This window comes from Andrena cerasifolii, chromosome 9, assembly GCF_050908995.1.
Source record: "Andrena cerasifolii isolate SP2316 chromosome 9, iyAndCera1_principal, whole genome shotgun sequence".
Taxonomy (NCBI): domain Eukaryota; kingdom Metazoa; phylum Arthropoda; class Insecta; order Hymenoptera; family Andrenidae; genus Andrena; species Andrena cerasifolii.
Window position 1 is genome coordinate 14171732 of NC_135126.1, and position 18121 is coordinate 14189852.

The 18121-nt window shown below is 37.7% G+C and overlaps 1 protein-coding gene across 2 annotated transcripts; it reads right to left on the minus strand.

Annotated features, from left to right (window-relative positions):
* Position 1: 1 nt before the first annotated feature.
* On the minus strand, positions 2 to 3678 carry LOC143373468 (dTTP/UTP pyrophosphatase). 2 transcript variants are annotated; one of them, XM_076820772.1, is made up of 4 exons: positions 3500 to 3678; positions 514 to 755; positions 293 to 439; positions 2 to 214 (listed from the first exon to the last, which is right to left on the minus strand). In XM_076820772.1, exons 1-4 carry the CDS (start codon positions 3566 to 3568, stop codon positions 76 to 78), a joined length of 597 nt encoding a protein of 198 aa, XP_076676887.1. In that variant the 5' UTR covers positions 3569 to 3678; the 3' UTR covers positions 2 to 75. The 2 variants fall into 2 exon arrangements, with proteins under 2 accessions (XP_076676887.1, XP_076676885.1); XM_076820770.1 differs by lacking the exon at positions 3500 to 3678 and adding an exon at positions 1098 to 1698.
* Positions 3679 to 18121: the final 14443 nt, after the last annotated feature.

Sequence of the window (18121 nt, forward strand, 5' to 3'; positions counted from 1 at the left end):
AAATGTTTTTCTTTCATAAATATTTTTTAATTACAAAATAAATTGCTTGTCATTTTTAACTACACTTCACGAATATTAACGGTTGGAGAAAATTTCATTTAACTTCTTAGTCATTAAATACAGTGGTATACCCATTACAGTATAACAATCACCATCTATTTTCTCAATTAGGCAACCACCAACTCCTTGCAACCCGTAGCCTCCAGCTTTATCCCTGTAATAAGAAGATTGTTATATGGCAATGGTTTTATGAGTTTTAGCACTTGCGTATGAAAGGCAAGTTCATGCTCACAGAGGTTCCCCTGATTTGATGTAAACTTCTATCTGCTCTTTCGATATGTTTCCAAATTTTACTTTTGCAGAGTCATAAAAGTTTACCTCTGTATCCTGTGTCTTTAAACATACTCCTGTATAAACTGTGTGCTCTTTATTCGCTAAGCTAAAATCCAACATATTTGCGGTTCATTAACTGATACGTATATTATTTACTTAAGCGCGAGGCAATTATTTTACCATGACAACATTTCAAATGCATGTGACTGGTCTTTTGGTTTTCCATAAATAATGTTATCCATTGTGACTAGAGTATCCGCACCAATTATTAAAGAAGGTGGCCTACTGTGCGCCTTTAATCTGTCATACACTTCTCGTACTTTGTACTTTGCGATATCTTGCACATAGTCTCCATGATTTGCGTACCCAGATCTGTCTAAATTTTCATCGTAAGCAGAGGGTACCACTTCTGCATTAATACCCTGATATATAAAATGGATGGGAATTTATTTTTTACTACAAATCTATTAGTTGTGTATAACTTTTAATATTACATTCACATCTATCAACACATTCATATGCTTATTTTTATAAAGTACAATGTACATATATAACATAGGTATAGGGTATGGTACAATGATGATTAGAAACTATATGATGATAAGCTTTGAATATTTCTGTAACAACAGATCTTGAAAACTTGTTGTAAAATTTCTTTCTATTTCACATAGGTTAATACGTTTGTAACTACGGTCGTATTCACAAAAAAAAACGTTTCTTCGTGACATGATAGTATATTTTTGACATTATGAGTGAGACATTACCATTTTTTGTATTATTTCATGTCGTCTAGGAGATCCACTGGCTAAAATAACTCTACCCGACGCTAAAGCCTGGACTGTTTGCTCTAGCATCGTTTTCTATTTCTAATGGATTAATTGAATAATCTCAACATACAAATTTTCAGAAGTACGATATCACGCTTTCTTGCAGAAACTATGGGCACATACTTTTTCGCATTCGAGTCGAAAATGCTAATTTCAGTTTTCGTCCAATACACACTAGAACTAACTTCTTCTATAAGACAGTGCATTCCGTGTTTCCAGATGTCGCTAGGCATTATATCTAATAAGAACATGAACGAGTTATTCACATCCTTCCATGATACAATACTTACTTCGTTTGATAAAAAGATATGATATATATATACAGGGCTGTCTTAACAAATTTCAGCGCCCTGGGTTAAAAAGTTTGGTGCCCTAACCCTGCACGTACCAACTCTATACCACCGTACAGACTGCAGCTTTTCCCCAATCGGTGCAAGGCGGTACATCTTATGGACTTAACGTTTGTCACGGTTGTCGTGTCTCTCTTCCCATAAAAAATTGAGAAAAAAAAAGCATTTCAACATACTTGATTCTTAAGCGCCCTTAGATCACCGACGCCCCTGGGCTATAGCCCATTTAGCCCACTGGTTAAGGAGGCCCTGGATATATACATAGATTACTAGCTTTACAACTCGGCTTCGCCCGTAATTTAGATTCTGATTTTATAAAAGTTTTTTTGTGAAAATGGTCACATTTATCTGGATTAGTCAGGCATAATGAGCTGAGGCATAATGAGCTGATCCAAGAGTTTATCGTTAGAAAAATTTGGGCGAGAGACAAAGACATAAACATATAAAAAGTTAGTAGGGAATGTGGCTTGGGAAACTTTAATATTTCATTAGTAAATAGGTGAGAAGGTGTAAATGTGGACCGGGGTTGTAATACGGACCAGCATTGGCGTAACTCCGATTTTTGTCTGGGGGGCCAGTTACATCTTCTCCCCCCCCCCCTCTTTCTCTCTTTATGGGTAGAGGAAATCTTTATATACATACACGTTTTATTCCAATCATTTATAAATTATTTGGTATACCAACACATTTAGTTAACACTACACCAAAGTAAACTGAATAAAAAATATTGATTATTTAACAGACGAATGTTTTTTAAATATTTCGATAGTTTCTAGGGAGGGGCCATTCCGCGTTCTGGGGGGGGGGGGCAGGCCCAACCGGCCCCCTAATTAATTACGCCAATGCGGACCAGGTGCTTATTTCTTTGTTAACTGCTGCGTTATGTCGGGAACTGTAATAAACACAACAATTAGTGTCATCTGACATCACCGGGCGGAACTGGTGTGATTGGCATGCTAATTTTAGCTAAAAAGTGAAAGTGTCTGTTTTTATTCGTACAAAAAGTTTTCGTGGCAAGATTAACTAATTGTTTTCTCATACTAATTGACAAATGTAGTATGTTAGTTATGGAGGCATAATTAGTCCAAAATGGTTGAGCTTGAATATATGCTATATTTAGTTATTTGAAAATATTCTTCCCACGCTGAGATTTTTACGTTATTCTGAAAAAAGCGGGATGCGGCAGTATGGACCGCGGCGGTCCAAATAACAACCTCTCTTCATCAAGTAATTAATTTCCTTTTTGCTTCCAAGTGTTCCACTATGTCACTCCTTATGCACTGGATGTGACAGTGATGTTTTTATTTGTAATTTTCGTTAAAATTTTTAAGAAAATTTCATGAAACGTCAAATTTCAATTAAATTTCATTAGTGAACCATAATTTTTGTTAAGAAAAAGTTGATAATACCTAAACCGTTTCACGCAATGGCATGGTTAACAGATGAAAGTAGGCCAGTGTGAAAATCATAAATATTATAATTCTGTGAAAAGATGGTAGATCGTAGAAAAGAAGCTTCAGTAATGTAAAGAGCATCATGAAAATGTATTAGATGGAAGACCTGTAGGTCGCTACACTAGAAAGAAGCTATGAAACAAATGAAAAGGCCGTTTCGTAACGTGAAAAGTAGAAGAAAATCCTAGATTCAGAGTTCTAAAACTGAAACGAATGCTTATACATTTTACTGAAGAAATCGTTTCCGGGAAAGACAGTACGAAAAGTGCTCCCACAATGCCGCTTGGCCAGAGAGGAGGCATAGACGAATTCCGGTAACACAAAAACCACGATCAGAATTCGCGACGTAATACGTACTTAAGTTAAGACTGTTAACTTCAGTTAATATTAGGCGATCAAATGGTTGTGCAAAAATATGGGAAGAACCAAACGAAGAAATTAACCTCAAAAATTCGCGTTCTTAGGTACATGAAATCTTTGTGACTCGTTGCACGTGTTTGTATCGTCATAATATTTGTAAGCAATGAACTCTCACCTCTGTAATTTCCCCGCTCGTATCAGCGACTAACCGTAATACCAGCATGTTCGAATTATATCCACACATAATTCAACGACTGTAGTACACGTAGTCAATGCACATTATTGCGCGTGTATCGACGCGATATGTTTTAGCCAGTAAACCGTTCGTGTCTGTATTTCGAATAAATCGTTCCCCCGCTAACCGACGATAACTGTTACTGTATCGTCAAATGAAAAGTGGGATGCAATGAAATGGGACATCCGATACAATCCCAGGAAAAAGCAACGCCTCGTACAAATTCCAATAGATAGTCGAAGGGACATCAGGAATGATAGTTCAATGGAGGTTAACCAGTTAAAACTGTTTGCAGCTTGCGCAGCTTGTAACACGGCGCCGTGTAACCGTTTTGCCCTGTCTCCCGAATTAATGCAGGCGAGATGTGCGTGGAAACAAGGAGCACGGCAACGCACCCGTGACGTTCATTAACGTCCGTTACGAAAAAGGAGCAAGTGGAGAGAGGGGCAAGAAACGAGGCGCTCGTGCCGTTTTAACTCCTTTGCACCTTACTTCGAACCTCGCTGCGTTCCGTGTCGAACGTATTCCAGCACCACGTGGCCGATTCGCGATGGAACATCGCGTTGCTACAGCGGGTCGACGAAATTTCTGAAAAGGAGCCGCGTGTAACGAGCGTCGGCCGTGCTTCAGTGACTGGGCATTCCATAAGAGGATCGAATCGCGATTAAAAGGACGAATACTTTATTAAGCGAGGATGGGTAAATGGGTTGGAGTTGGGGGGGGGGGGAGGGGAGGGGAGATGGGGCGCGTGTTTAACGTATCTTAAAAATATTAGAGCGGGAAGGAGAACTATTTTCTAGGCACAGAAGACTCTAATACATCGTAATCGGTAAATTACGTAAATGCCGCATGCCATGAACGAACCTAAAGGTCAGTCAGTCCGAGGTCTTACATAATCGCAAGGCGAAAGGTTGACCCATCTTTACGCCGCAGCCTTCTAGCTGAACAATGATTTCGCGGCATTTTTTCGCCATACCCCGCATTGTTTCGCCGGTGCAACGCGCTTAACAGTTGAATTAATTAATTCAGAACGATGTCTCCAGCCGGGGCCCACGACGCGACGCGTCCGTCGCGTTGGTCTTGTTTCTGTTGAACCGCGCCTGCGCGGAGCATCTCGGATCGCGTCGGAGCAGGCGTTCCGTAGAAATCGTTTCTTTTTTACTCTGAAGATGAACACGAGTGATAAGTTTTAATATTATGCAATGTAATATGGTTCGATAACGCTGCGAATGTAGCATTCGCCGTGCTATCTTCAAACTTATCTAAGGAATTAAAAGATTGGTTCTATTGGAACTTTGGTTTAGTTTAAGATACATTGGGGATTGGCAACATTAATAATAATTAGTGGGCGATATTAGCTATGACTAAAATATTAAATGAAACACATCGTTGTACATTTACTCGCTAAAAATGTAAGAGTAAAGGGGAAAACTATAAATGCAATAAGTATTCTGAAATTAGGATAGTTTTCGAGCAGGCGCCAATAATTATTTCTTAAATTTTTAAACTTGTAAAACTCATCGTTCCGAATTGCTTGAATGTCGTACGCGTCTAATAACTATTTTTGTCATTTGAAGATTGTATAAATTTCTTTCCAGCCCCTACACTCTACCAATGCATATGTGTGGGCATTGTGTTCACTTTTCCTTACGTCATTCGTAAGCTGAAGTTCGCGTCCTTTGTAGTTGCAAGAGATGAAATAATGTAGTTACTGGCGCGAAGTTTGCTCTTCATGGTCCCTAGAATCTGTTAATTGTTACTCGCGTGCAGGGAGACTTATGTCGACTAATTATTACACGACCAAGCATTTCAGCACTTAAATTGCGACAGTAGATAGATACGTAAATCGTTAATATGATGTTTGTTTTCATAATGCCCTTCTTCTCTCATTTTTAATATATTTTTCAGAGCTAGATCAATTCATAATTTATTAAACCATGATTTTACACTGAAGGAGAATAATGTTAAAAGAAAGTTTAAAAGCGATATCTTTGAATATTAACACAAGTGACTTCAGTCATCGTGGTGTCATTAAATTGATTAAATTATTTACAATGAATATGGTAAAAATATGTACTACTATAACGAAAGATAACATGCATCGCTTAAGGGTTTAATTACTCAGTTGACTCTCGCACTATCGAAGTGTGCAATGATTTCAAAGGAACAGGAGGTTGCGGAAACGTATTTATTACAACTGAAAATGCTAATTACACGGAATTCTCGAAGATTCCGCGAAAACAACAAGGTTTATCTGAAGATCTACATAATCAGAGGCTATGACGAGTAGGATATTAAAAACCAGTTATTAAAGGGTATTCATAGACAGAATGCCAAGATAAACGTAGATGATGTATGCTATTGTTACTTCATGCCTTTGCCTTTTTTTGCACGGGAACGAAGATTTTCTCAGATCAGAAAGCGTACTTTGCCAAACGCCAGATTCATTGTAAGATTTATGTGAAATGTAGAATCAAATATGAGCTATTTACTTCTTTTAATGGTTTAATCATAATGTGGTAGTTAAAAGAAGAAACGCGATTGATTAAGCTAGTAAAATTATATTAAATAGAGGAACGCACAGCAAGAATACAATTTTCGTCGGAATTCCTTGAAATAAATATGCACAAAATTCAAATCAAGCTCAATAATATTAAAATAACCGAAAGTTGATTTACCGTATTAACACTGATTAAGACGAAAATAAGTAAATATATTGGAACCCAATTAGTAAGGTAGAAATTATATCCAAACTTAGAATTTTCATACAAAATTTTCAATAAAAGTCTTAAGCAAATTTTCATCTACTTATTTCTCCTTGCTCGCGATGTATGATTCTTTTTTTTCAAATTTCGCAATGTTCCAATTGTATTACATGCAAAAGAATGTGCCCGATTTTCTCTCACTACCGTAATTTATTCCAATTATATTAATTACGCTCCTAACACAATCATAGCATTTGGAACATAAAAAATAGCATTTGAAAATCATTTTCTGTAGTTTTTATGAAAAGGATACAACCCCGGACAGTGTGAAATAATCATTGTCCGTAAGACGCGCTTATGAAATCGACACTCGAGAAAGAAAGTAAGAAGATCTGGCTTTTCCAGTTGCACAGATTTACACTTTACTTACGGTCGAGTATCACTTTTAATGCCTCGTCATTAAAAGCGGTGAAATTGGTGACCTTAGCTAACAAGTGAAATTACCAGTACCGGGGAGCTTCTATTTCCACGATGCTTGGTGAAACGTTGCATGGGTATCGTAAAAATGTTCCGAGTGACCAAACCCGTTGAGTAATTACATGGATGTTGCACTGCGCATCTGCATCGCATATTACATAACTATATTATATATCGAGTGTCAAACGTTGTTAACCGCGATACAAATTTCATGCGCAATCGTACGATGGCCGTGTGCGGTCGATTTTTCGCAGAACAAAACGTAAGAGCGTTGCGACACATTGTCTGGACTTTATCGCCACTATTTTCTTCTTTTTTTTATCTTTTCATGTTTCCGCGCCATTTAATGAAAATCATCGTGGAATGTTTCTCTAAAATCGGTTAGTATTTGTTTATTTGTAGTTAAATTATTTAACACTGTTACTCTGTCATTAATTCCGTACTTGCTTATCGATGGATTATTAAGAGACTACTTTAATGAATTAATGGGTGAAGTGAACAGTTATTATTTATGAGTTTTCAATTTCAATTGATATTTTAATTGAAGATTGCCATTGATTTCGACATTTCCTGTTAACATCGTATGTGATTTTCCAGTGAATTTTCGTGTTTATTTCGTGTCGCTTTGGGAATGTAATTTTTATGCCGAATATGAAACTGTACTTTTCAGCGATGTGAAAATATCCGCGGCGTTGTATTTTAAAATATATTTAAACTATGAAATACATCGGCACGTAGAGAGTACTCGCCTGTATAAAAAATCCAATTCAACATCGCAACCTGAATCTGCAAGAATTCTTTAAAATTCACTTTCGACTTCTCCGTGATCAAAATAATTTTATTCGGGGGAAATTAGTTATTTCGTAATGTATATAAGAAATTTTAAAACCATTAGGACATTCTAAACCTGTCAATGCCTACAGTTTCACAGATAAAGATACACTCTACATAAAAACTATTGTTAGGCCCAAATTTAAGTATTTCAAAATTGATATAAATAAATGGTGCGTTTCGACTTGTCTACTGTAGGAGGCGAGTTAAATCGTCATATAAAAAAGATAATTCGACGCTAGACTTTTATAATTACGTTCGCATAAAAACAATAAACATAAAATTAGGTATAGTATTTACTGTGGCTAACACGAATCCATCCGCCTTTAATTATTTTTAAATATATTTGTTTGGATAGTACACTGGAAGCATTTCTGGTCGAGAAATAATTCAATAGAATCACCGACTTATCTAAAATGTGGTAAATATGTCAAATACATAGGTAATACTACTTAAACCTTCCCAAGGAAATCAAATTCAAAGTTTCGTCTCTTCCAAATCCTGTATATCAATCTTTACGTAAAAACGAATCCAATTTAAATACAAAATATAAATGCAAAATACAATACTTAAATACAAATGCAAAATACAGTCGCCTGAAATTATTACACGAGTTGTACCACTTGAGCTGGCACTGCAACTTACAATAATTAGTTACGATTTCATGTTTACGTACGAGTGCATGCGTTAAAGGTGTAAAAGAGGCCAAACTTTGTACCTGCTTTTTTCGCAAATTCTTGACTATGTAATCCGCTCTGTACGTTTAATACACTATTATACGCGTAATAATACACAAGCTGCAAATAGGATGAATCCGGGTGAAATGCCCCGTCAGGACAGATGTCCCAGTCGCTATATTCCAGCCTCTATACGCAACAGCACTTTATAGTACAGAATCTTTGAACTAAACCGGGCGATTCGAAACTTCTTGCACTCCTCTTATCGATGCGTTCCCTGTGACTTACGATATTTAACGGAAGCGAGACTTTCCTCGAACGGACCAGCCTATTTTCTGCACCGATGTTGAAATCGAGATCGGCGCGAAAGGATTTGTCATTACGGAGAATTCACTGTGATCGAATATTTTCAATACGTCTTGTAAAAAAATCTGAAATTCCGCAGCGGCGGGTTAATCGCGATTTTATAAACTCTGCCGTTCCTTCGACCGGTCCATGGGTTTATCTCATCTGAGCGGAGGATATTTTGCAACGTGCTCTCCCGCTGGAATCTGCAATGATTTAGTCGGACGTTGAAGTCGTGAAAACTCGCGTGCGTCGCGGCGTCCTTTAAATCGTGGTAAGGCAGAAGCAGGTAAAATCGTGGCCGGAGAGCCGAGGCGGCCTGTAATCGCCGGGCTGTCGTTATTAAATGCGATTACGCAATTCGAAAAGCGGCTTCAAAGGACGCGCGTTATGACACTGTGGCGCGCAGCCGTTTCTATGGGGCGCTACGTCATGCCCCCGAGTAGCTGCGTTTAGCATTACAGCTAATACGCCCGCGATCAGGGGCGTACTCGAACGGAACTCGATCCCGGAACACGGTGATCATCTCCTTTATCTAGCGCTTAGATACTCTTAGACGACACGAAAGCTTACACCGCGGTTCTAACGACACCTTTGATCGATCACGCATTTAACTTTCAATGCAACTCGCCCAGCAACCTTCTAAATTCCAGTTCCCTTCTTCAGTCTCCTGTTCTAACAATACTGCATCTGTATCGCTGTATTTCAAAATCTTACAGTGACACTTTTTCGACACAAGGCCGAGGTAAAAAGACACGAGGATCGTCTCTTATCAGATGCTTAGATTCTTCTAAACAATAGAAAAGCTTACACCACGGCTCCATCGATAGCTTAGATCGATAACGCATTTCACTTTCAATGGAACTCGTACAGCATCCTTCGAAGCCGTAGTCCTAGCGGTCAGTCTTCTGCTGCACCGATACCGAAGCTGTTTCGTTATTTCTGAGCGTTGCAGTGATACCTCCTCGGTATAAGTACAGGGTGCGAAGAGGGCACGGGTAAACCTATCAGAAGGCTCGAACAAGTCGTTGTTTTCAACGTTCGTCGACCGAGTAGATATTATGCGAAATAGGGATTACATATTTCCTTCGAGGTGCAAGTGTCTGAATGATTATTATCAGCAAATAGAAATGCAATTGTTTGATGCACAGGTTCCTTTTTCACAGAGGCGGATTCAGCCTTTCTTAGAGGGGGCGAAATATTGAAAAGGACATAAGTACATTTTTCAACCCTCTTTTACAAGATTTCAAATTTGCTTGTAACATATATTTTAATATCTCTATCTGATACTTTGGCCTAAATAATTAAATTCACATTAACTATTTATAATTAAATTCACATTAATTATTTATAATTAAATTCACATTAATTATAATTAAATTCGCATTAATTATTTATGCAGAATAATACACAATGTCGCAATATTTCGCCCCTGTCTCCCCCTCTGGATCCGCCCTCGCCTTTTCCAAACTTGATAGGTCTAAGATGGGAACGGCTGGTTGGCGTTCTTTGCCTCCGGTGTTCCGAGGTGTAATAAATGAGTCGTCTCATTGGTACGACCTTGGTTCACACGTTTGCAGTGGTTTTATCGTCGACACGTACTTCTTCATTTCGTAAAATTTCAGTCATCCTGCACGTTTCCTCGAACACGCGCGAACCATCGTTTTTTTTTCTTCATCAGCCCGTTCTTGCCAGCTGATGCACCAGTGCCCGCGCGATCTATGCGAGGGATCTATACGCGCATAACTTACCTGATCGTCTCATCTTCTCTCAGCTGACTCCATGGGCGAGCTGCATGATTTGTCCATAGTTGCGCGTACAGTCTCGCCAGGCAGTTGCATCTCATCGGAATGCTGCGCTTTTAGCATGCTGGGGAAAAGAATTGAAATGTCTCCAAGCGGATGACGCAGCGATGGGACGAGCACCTTTTTCGTTGGCAAGATTTCGAGAAATTCAATAGCAGAATTAGGGAAACGAAAATTATTCTATTCAATATTTCTCCGCGCTAACGTTATACGTATGTGTCACAGTCTCGGTAATTAGGGAAAAGAAAAACAGTGGGGAACGCTTTGAAAGCACTTCGTAGGTAGTTGCTAAAAATTGAACACTGTAATTGTCGATTGGCTCGAAACTTTCGTCTATTAGGGGCTCCAGCGTTATTCCCTTGGCATTTGTAGCGGCCTGGCGATTAAGTAGAATGGTGGCTGTCGTCGTCAGACAGCCCTGAACAGACTGCCCACGTCTGGCTTAAGTCCTTTACTTCGCTCTTCCTCAAGCGATGGGAATTAATTAAAAGGAAACGTATGAATCGTTATTAATCAGAAAGTATGCGGAATCACCAGGTACCAACATTAGTAAATGTCACGCGGTAATTTAACATTGTCCTGCGTTCTATCGCATTAAACGGTTCTTGTTAACCGAGCTGCTTCGCCTTCTTTGGATATTCAATCACCTTCAATTTCATTACGGAATCCTCTTTCATTAAAAAAAAAATAATTTTATTGTAGCTACTTTTTCATACATTACCTTTCCATTTCTTCCCTCCCCAAGTGCACACATTTCATTCCCCTGCGTCTGAAAATCCCTCGCGAACAGAGGTACCAGCGCGAGGAGGGTAGCGCGATCCAAGCGATTAGAGAGATTATTCGGTGACGCCGATAGTTTTGAAGGATAAGTTACACGCCGCTCGCCCGCGAGCCGCGCGCGATCAGCTACGTGACACACCTTCTGTCGCAATGTAACGAGGATTTTTCTGACCTTTCCGCTGTCCCTAAAAAGAAAGAAGCTCGGCCGACGCGAAACGGAATTGCGCTCCGGCTATGCTCAAAGTGGCGGCCGAGCGCTGCCGAGGACTGAAAACTCTGACATTTCAATCTCCAACGAGATGCATACTGTTTACTCTTTGTCTCCATCCGCCTCATCGATGATTAAAGGAAAACCTCCTGCGATGGATACGCGGACCTCCTTGTTTCTAATTCCCATTCTTCGTTATGGGGGGAAAAAAATGAGTCATCCTTCCTTTCACATCCCAGACGAACCTGCTACATTTCTTAGACGCGCCCGCTTTCCCCGATTCGTGGAAGCGCAGATCGTCGTCCGGGGAATCGTGCATGTTCTATGGCGTTCGGTGTCGCCGCGCATGAATGACACGATGTTAAATGTCGGTGTATGGCCGTGGAACCCTCGCGAGAAAGGCTGGGGTACATTCGACACGAAGATTAATAACGAATCAGGATCCCCAGCCGGGCATTAATGCCACGGACGAGTTTCACCGAAAACCTCCGCGCGATGATTCCTTATGATATTGCGCTGACGAATCGGTTAGCTTGATTTAATGGGTTGTCTCGGTTTAGGGATTACGCGATCGGGAACGGTGGATTGATATTTTTTTCATGGGTAATGCCAGACGAAACGATAAGCATGTAGATGTATTGGTAAAAGAAGTATTTAACGAAGATAAGGGTGATTGATGCTGTCTTTAGTTAGTAGGGACATTTAGGGTATGAGCTGGAAGCTTTTCTGTTTCTGACACTTTAATGTGAAGGTAGTTGTGTGGGATAATATGGCGAAGGGGATGAAGAAGTTACGAGCGTTGAAAGTGTGAATGCTTGTTTCTCTCCATCTTCCTAAATTTCATTTTTGTTTGTGATCTTGTGGACCAATAAGGTGGTGGTTAATATGCATTTAATATGCGTATAAACATCTAATTAAACATTATGGGAGATGAATTTTTTGAATTTGAAAAATTGAGAAGTTCGTGAACATAATAATTATTTATTACAAAGATAAGCATTTAACCTTTAGAGGACCAGATTTTTTTAAAAACAATAGTGGTCTTCTGTTTCCAAAAATTTATATTTTAGGTTAAATTTATATTTATATTTAGGTATATTTTGTGCAGAATTTGGGGACAAGGCCCCAAAAGGGACTTTGTCGTTCGGGAACGGTAATTAAATTTTTAACCTTTTCTTAATTGCAAAAACACAGTAGGTGTGTCTGGGGGTTTTTGATACTGCTGATCGCGAAGCTGTAGTCGGACTGTAAAAATGTTTGACTTACATGGAAATTTTACCTACCTAAACGAACGAACACATACCAAAATTCAGAGAACTTCCTTTTAGCATTGCCCAGAGCTAACAACGTAGACGTAAAAAGTTTTGGTCTCACCTTTTCTTCTTTTTTCCTATATTTATATTAATTATTATTGGTATTTTTTTGCTGTTTCAGGAATTATTTTATTTTGTCGTATTTTTGTGTTCTTTTGAACACAAAAACACAGTCGAATACTAACACACACGTACGTGTTTATACTTTAAATCATTTTTAAGTAGCGTGCTTACTCAAAGCCCTAAAAAGGACTTTGCCGGTCCCCTAAAGGTTAAAGAAACTGTAAACTAACGTTGAACAGTTTGTTGCTTATGCAAATCCTTTTTAGATGCTGTAATTTTAACTTATAATATGGAAATCAAAATAAATCAATTAAAATAATTTTACTTTCCATGTTAATGAAACTGTTTTGAAATGTTTTCATAGTTTTTGCTGCTTTACGTGTAGTAGTTCCTAAGTGACGATTTCTGTCAAATAGAATATACAATAAGAAATTAAAAACACGATAGCAAGTAATTTTAAAAATGGATCCTACGTTATTTTCGTAACGTCCAGTTAGACTCAGTATCTAAATGTGGTAATTACTCGTTTAAGATTACTGTATGAGATGGAACATGTAACACGCGGAGATAAGGGGTACAAAAGTAGTAAAACATACATTTGCAACTAGAATCGGTTCTCTAATCAGCAAGCAATATCAGCCATTCATGATACGAAGTCGTCAATGATTATTATTAGCCGCATCGCTAATGTAGCTGTAGGCGGTTCATTAATTCTGTATTAAACTGAGTGATTTTAATAACACAAAATCATCTGCCAATGTTAATGCAATTTCTCCCTTTATTCGAATATAATGCAATTAGTGCGCGATCCACATTTTATATTTTAATGGGGTTTAGATTGCTGTTCCGACGATATTAACCACGTAATATTTAACACCACTTCTAACGTTATTATTTCTTTTCATTTTCTATGCAGGTTCGTGCGTAACGTCATTTGTGTAATATAGGTATGAATTGTAATGCATTATCGGACAGTGGGTTATGGATATCGATCGATATTTAACGATACAACTAATTCTGTGTTAGGAACTCAATTTACTATGACCCAGTGTAAAATTAATACAAACGATCGTATCAAATATTCGTCGCACATATATCTGGAAACTAACAATTCCATTCGTTATACACACATTCGTGCACATTCCAATAATTAAGTCATGAATCGATGGTGATACCATTAATTTTCATTAGCCCGGGACAATATACCTTTCTCTTGTCGCGTGGCCGTATTTATGCAAATCCGTTTACGTTACCGGCAGAAATGGAGGACAATAAAAATCTGCAGGCTGCTGGATATTTCTGCGTTGAATTCGTCTTACAATTGACTCGTCCTTTTCATCTCTGCACAACGGTGAATCATAACGCGTTCGAATCGATCACGTAACGAAACCGAAGCACCGTCATAGAGATTACTTATGTTATTCAAGGCTACGAACAACTACAACAACAACAAAAAATCGACGCACAGAGCACGCGAAATTCTAACTTCTCGATATTACAAGGACTTTTAATCTGACACCGAGAATTCGCTTGGTATTTCTAGACGACGACTAATTTTCAGTTTTTTCCTTCCAGCTTTCACCTTTCAATCTAAAATTTTCAATTTTCTATCACCGAATGAAACGATTCATTGAATTTGCTCTCGCGAAACGTTTGCATCAGTGGCATTGCAAATTATGGGCCATCAAAAGTAGTTAGCTGTTTTAGTAAAACGTAACATTTCAGTCCCTGCTGTAGAATTCATTCAATCCACTTGTAATATAAAAGTAATGGTTTTTCGTTTGAGTTACGAGAAAGTAAAAAATTGCCAAGTAAAGCGTGATTAACGTGAATAAATAATTGTAATCAAAATTATACGAGCATATACATATACACAAATTAAAAAAGATTTGTAAATACAATTTTTGTTAATAAAGAATTACATAAGCATTCATCTGACTGACAGTCATTTGTTTATATAAATGTCGCTGCATAAGGTTTGCACCACAGGTGAAAAATAAACATTCCAGAATAAGTAGCATGACAAACCTCGTAACATTAAATACTAAAATAATTAAATACACTTACCAGCCATACGAATTTACAAAAATGTTTACAAGATAATCTAAACAATCTTTGTCTTGGATTATAATATATTCTTTCATTTGATAGTCATACAATTTAAATAAAAGTTCAAAAAACTATTATTCGTTTCTTCTTTACATATACATATCTCATTGTTCAACACTATGGTGGTTACTTGGACTAGTAAAGGTGGTATGAGAACTGTTGGCAGAGTCCTGAAATTTACGTTCAGGTAGACTTTGATGTATTATCGTCGATTGGAAGTTGGTGCGGCAAATGTCAGGGTTAAATAGAAGATTGATGCGTTAGAACACTGATATTCCCATACCGTGGCAAGTTGTCGTCAATTTACTTAAATTTGCGTCACGTCAGATTTGGATGACGCTAACCACACGCTTTGTCCAGGACTGTTTCAGTTTCCGTATCGCACGCGTTGCAATTACGGTAAATAGCAAAAGTGGTAGTTGCTAAATGTCAGCGCGCAGTTGACGAGCATAAATCATAATTAACTTGAAGGAATTTAAAAAGAAGCGGGGAAATTTTTTTTCAGTATTTTATCATATGTTAAATTGTAAATGTAAACTACAAATTTCGTTTCGAAACAGTCTCCATAAGAATTTCATGCGCTATACGGAATATAATAATGCCTACTTTCTAGTGATAAATTTCTTCTGGATTGAGAAACACAACATGCTAGAACGTGCTGCAATGATCAGGCAATATTATGAATGGAAGTTTTAGTTCTGAGAAACTATCGTACGACATAGAAGAGATTTCTAAGCCTATTTCGCGATTCAGCGGAATCAAGGAAATACCAAATAAGCGGTTTCATGGCTTGTTGTGCATCTCTTCTGCATTATCTTCGGAATATTTCTTCCCTTTCAATTCATCGCCAGATTAATTCTTCTATTACCAAAATATAGTACTTTCTTCGCCATTGTATATACTTAAACACGTTACAGCTTCAAAATTCATCGATTAATTTATTATTCGTTAATGGAATTTAAGGCTACGAATGTTAATTTAAAATCACCCGTAATGAGCAATATCGATTGAATTTTCTGTGCGACTGAAATGATGCGTTAGTCAGTTAAATGCGATGATAATAAATGGCGCCAGTATATTTCATGTAGAGACATGGGTAATGCAACTGTATATACCTGCGCGAAGCGAATTGTGAAAAAGCGATTCAAGGAAGCGAAGATTTTCCCCACTACGATCCATTCTATACAATCCTATGTGGCCTAGACACTGCAACCCTTTACGCGGCTTGGCATTCAATTGCAAGTATGTTTTGTTCGATTTCATAAAAATTGCGAACAAATATCCGGTAGAACCTTGCATGAAGTACCAATTATCTTCCTATTTCTCCTCCGTTCTTCTCGTCTCCATTGCGACGCTGTTCTCTCATTCACGCCTGAGATTATTCGGGACAAGTGGGAACGAATGCGATGCGATTTCTAATTTATTATGGCACTCCAGTTGTCGTTGCGTTTTCTTTCTTTATCTTATCTTACTCATATGTCGTTTGCAAAGGATTCGTCTTTCCTATTGTTCTTTATTTTGTATAGTAGATTAATACTAGTACTGATAATTAACCTTGGAACTAATAAGATTAATCTCGACTGTATTTCCTTTCGTTTTATACATATACATACGTTCCTTATTTTTTTTTTATTTTTGATACTTATAAGTTAAATTTCTAGACCAAAAGTTTTATTTTTTATTTACCTACCTACTCAAATCACGAATTCAATTACTAGGTACCGGTAAATTTAAAGGAATATTAAAGAAAAGCAAATCACTTACTTTCGACACTTTTATTTCTCTATTTCATTCCATCTTGGTTCACCTCATTTCATTCTCGACCTCCCCTCCGCCACCGTAACCTTTTTATTTCTTCACTTTACTCGTAACCGTAACCCTGCATTAGCAAATTAAATTCTGTAACTTCATCAATCCTTCACATAAATATGGCTAAAAACTGTCGATGAGATTGATCCGGTAGTTTCTCAGGATTTTCAAGCAGTCCAATAATCAAATATTCACTTAAAATAATTGAAACGTATTAAATATGAACGTATTTCCGTTATAATAGTGACGCCAAATCGATCACTTCTTTCTCTCGGTGTCTGGGATTTGGTATAACATGGAATATGATGTAGTCCGTGTGAATTTGTAGGGGAGGGTGTTTAAATCATTACTTTGCTGATTTCGAATTTATTTGAAGAATACAGTCCTTTGAATTTTGCGAGTTTTGTCTATTTTCGTGAAAATGTGGTGTACTTGTGCACTTTTATCTCGAAAAGTATTTATCATAGGTATTTAGTTGAATCCTTTTTTATTTTAATCGAGAAGGATCGACTTTCCTGAACAAATTTATCTCAAGTTAAAAGATCATTTTTGCAGCACTGAAAATTACAAATTAATTCTTATTTCCCAACTTTCAGCTCGAGGTCACATTTTTAAAAATAAAAAAAAATACTACAATATTCGCTGAAGTGTTTTCTGTAAAATTAGTACTCGCAGTAGAGTTTTACCAACCGACTCTTGGTCACTGAGACTTTTTTTATAATAATCAGATTTATGAGTACCAGCTTGTGTGGTCGTTGATTATTTGTTGAAAAAGTGGCATTGCTCGATGAAAAGCGCGAGAAGGTGGTGGGCTCCTTCTATCGGGAGAGGATAAGGATGGGACGAACAAGTTTTGCATAATTTTTTCCTGTGATAGTTGTGTAAAGCTATGTAAGCTTCTAGTGCCAGCGACAGGTAGATAATATGGCTGCACAGTGAGCTTGTAAGGGAACAGCATGCTCGTCTGTCCATTCTAATTTATGTAATCGAAAGTCGAAAGTGATATGTATTTGTAAAATATATCCTTGCCTACTTGAATACATCTCAGGGTGTAAGAATTTGATTGGCCAATGATGATCACTGTTTTCAGCACAATTCATTAGCTTCGTCCGTTTTCTCACTTCCAACCCTTTTAACCCCATCAATCGAACTGATCTGATCCTTGCCATCCTTCCTGATCCATGTTTATCCTCTCCTGATGGAAGGGGCCCAACACCTCGTGCTTTCCATCACTTATTCAACAAATAATCAACGAACACCCAAGTTCGTATCACTTACAAATCTGATTATTATAAAACAAAAATGTCATTGCCCAAGAGTGGGTTAGTAAAACTCTTCTGCGGGTATAAATGGTAGTATTCTTTCGGATTTTTAAAAACGGCAACCGCGAACCGAAATTCCCAAAGTAAGAATGTGTTCATAATTTTCAATGTTGCAAAA

What these genes read in the sequence shown, in the direction of transcription:
- LOC143373468 (XM_076820770.1), bottom strand. Translation starts at nt 1,187, where the DNA reads ATGCTAGAGCAAACAGTCCAGGCTTTAGCGTCGGGTAGAGTTATTTTA. An exon ending in ATGAAATAATACAAAAAATG is followed by an intron (nt 756 to 1,097) that starts GTAATGTCTCAC and finishes TTTATATATCAG; the next exon opens with GGTATTAATGCAGAAGTGGT. An exon ending in ATCAAATCAGGGGAACCTCT is followed by an intron (nt 215 to 292) that starts GTGAGCATGAAC and finishes TTCTTATTACAG; the next exon opens with GGATAAAGCTGGAGGCTACG.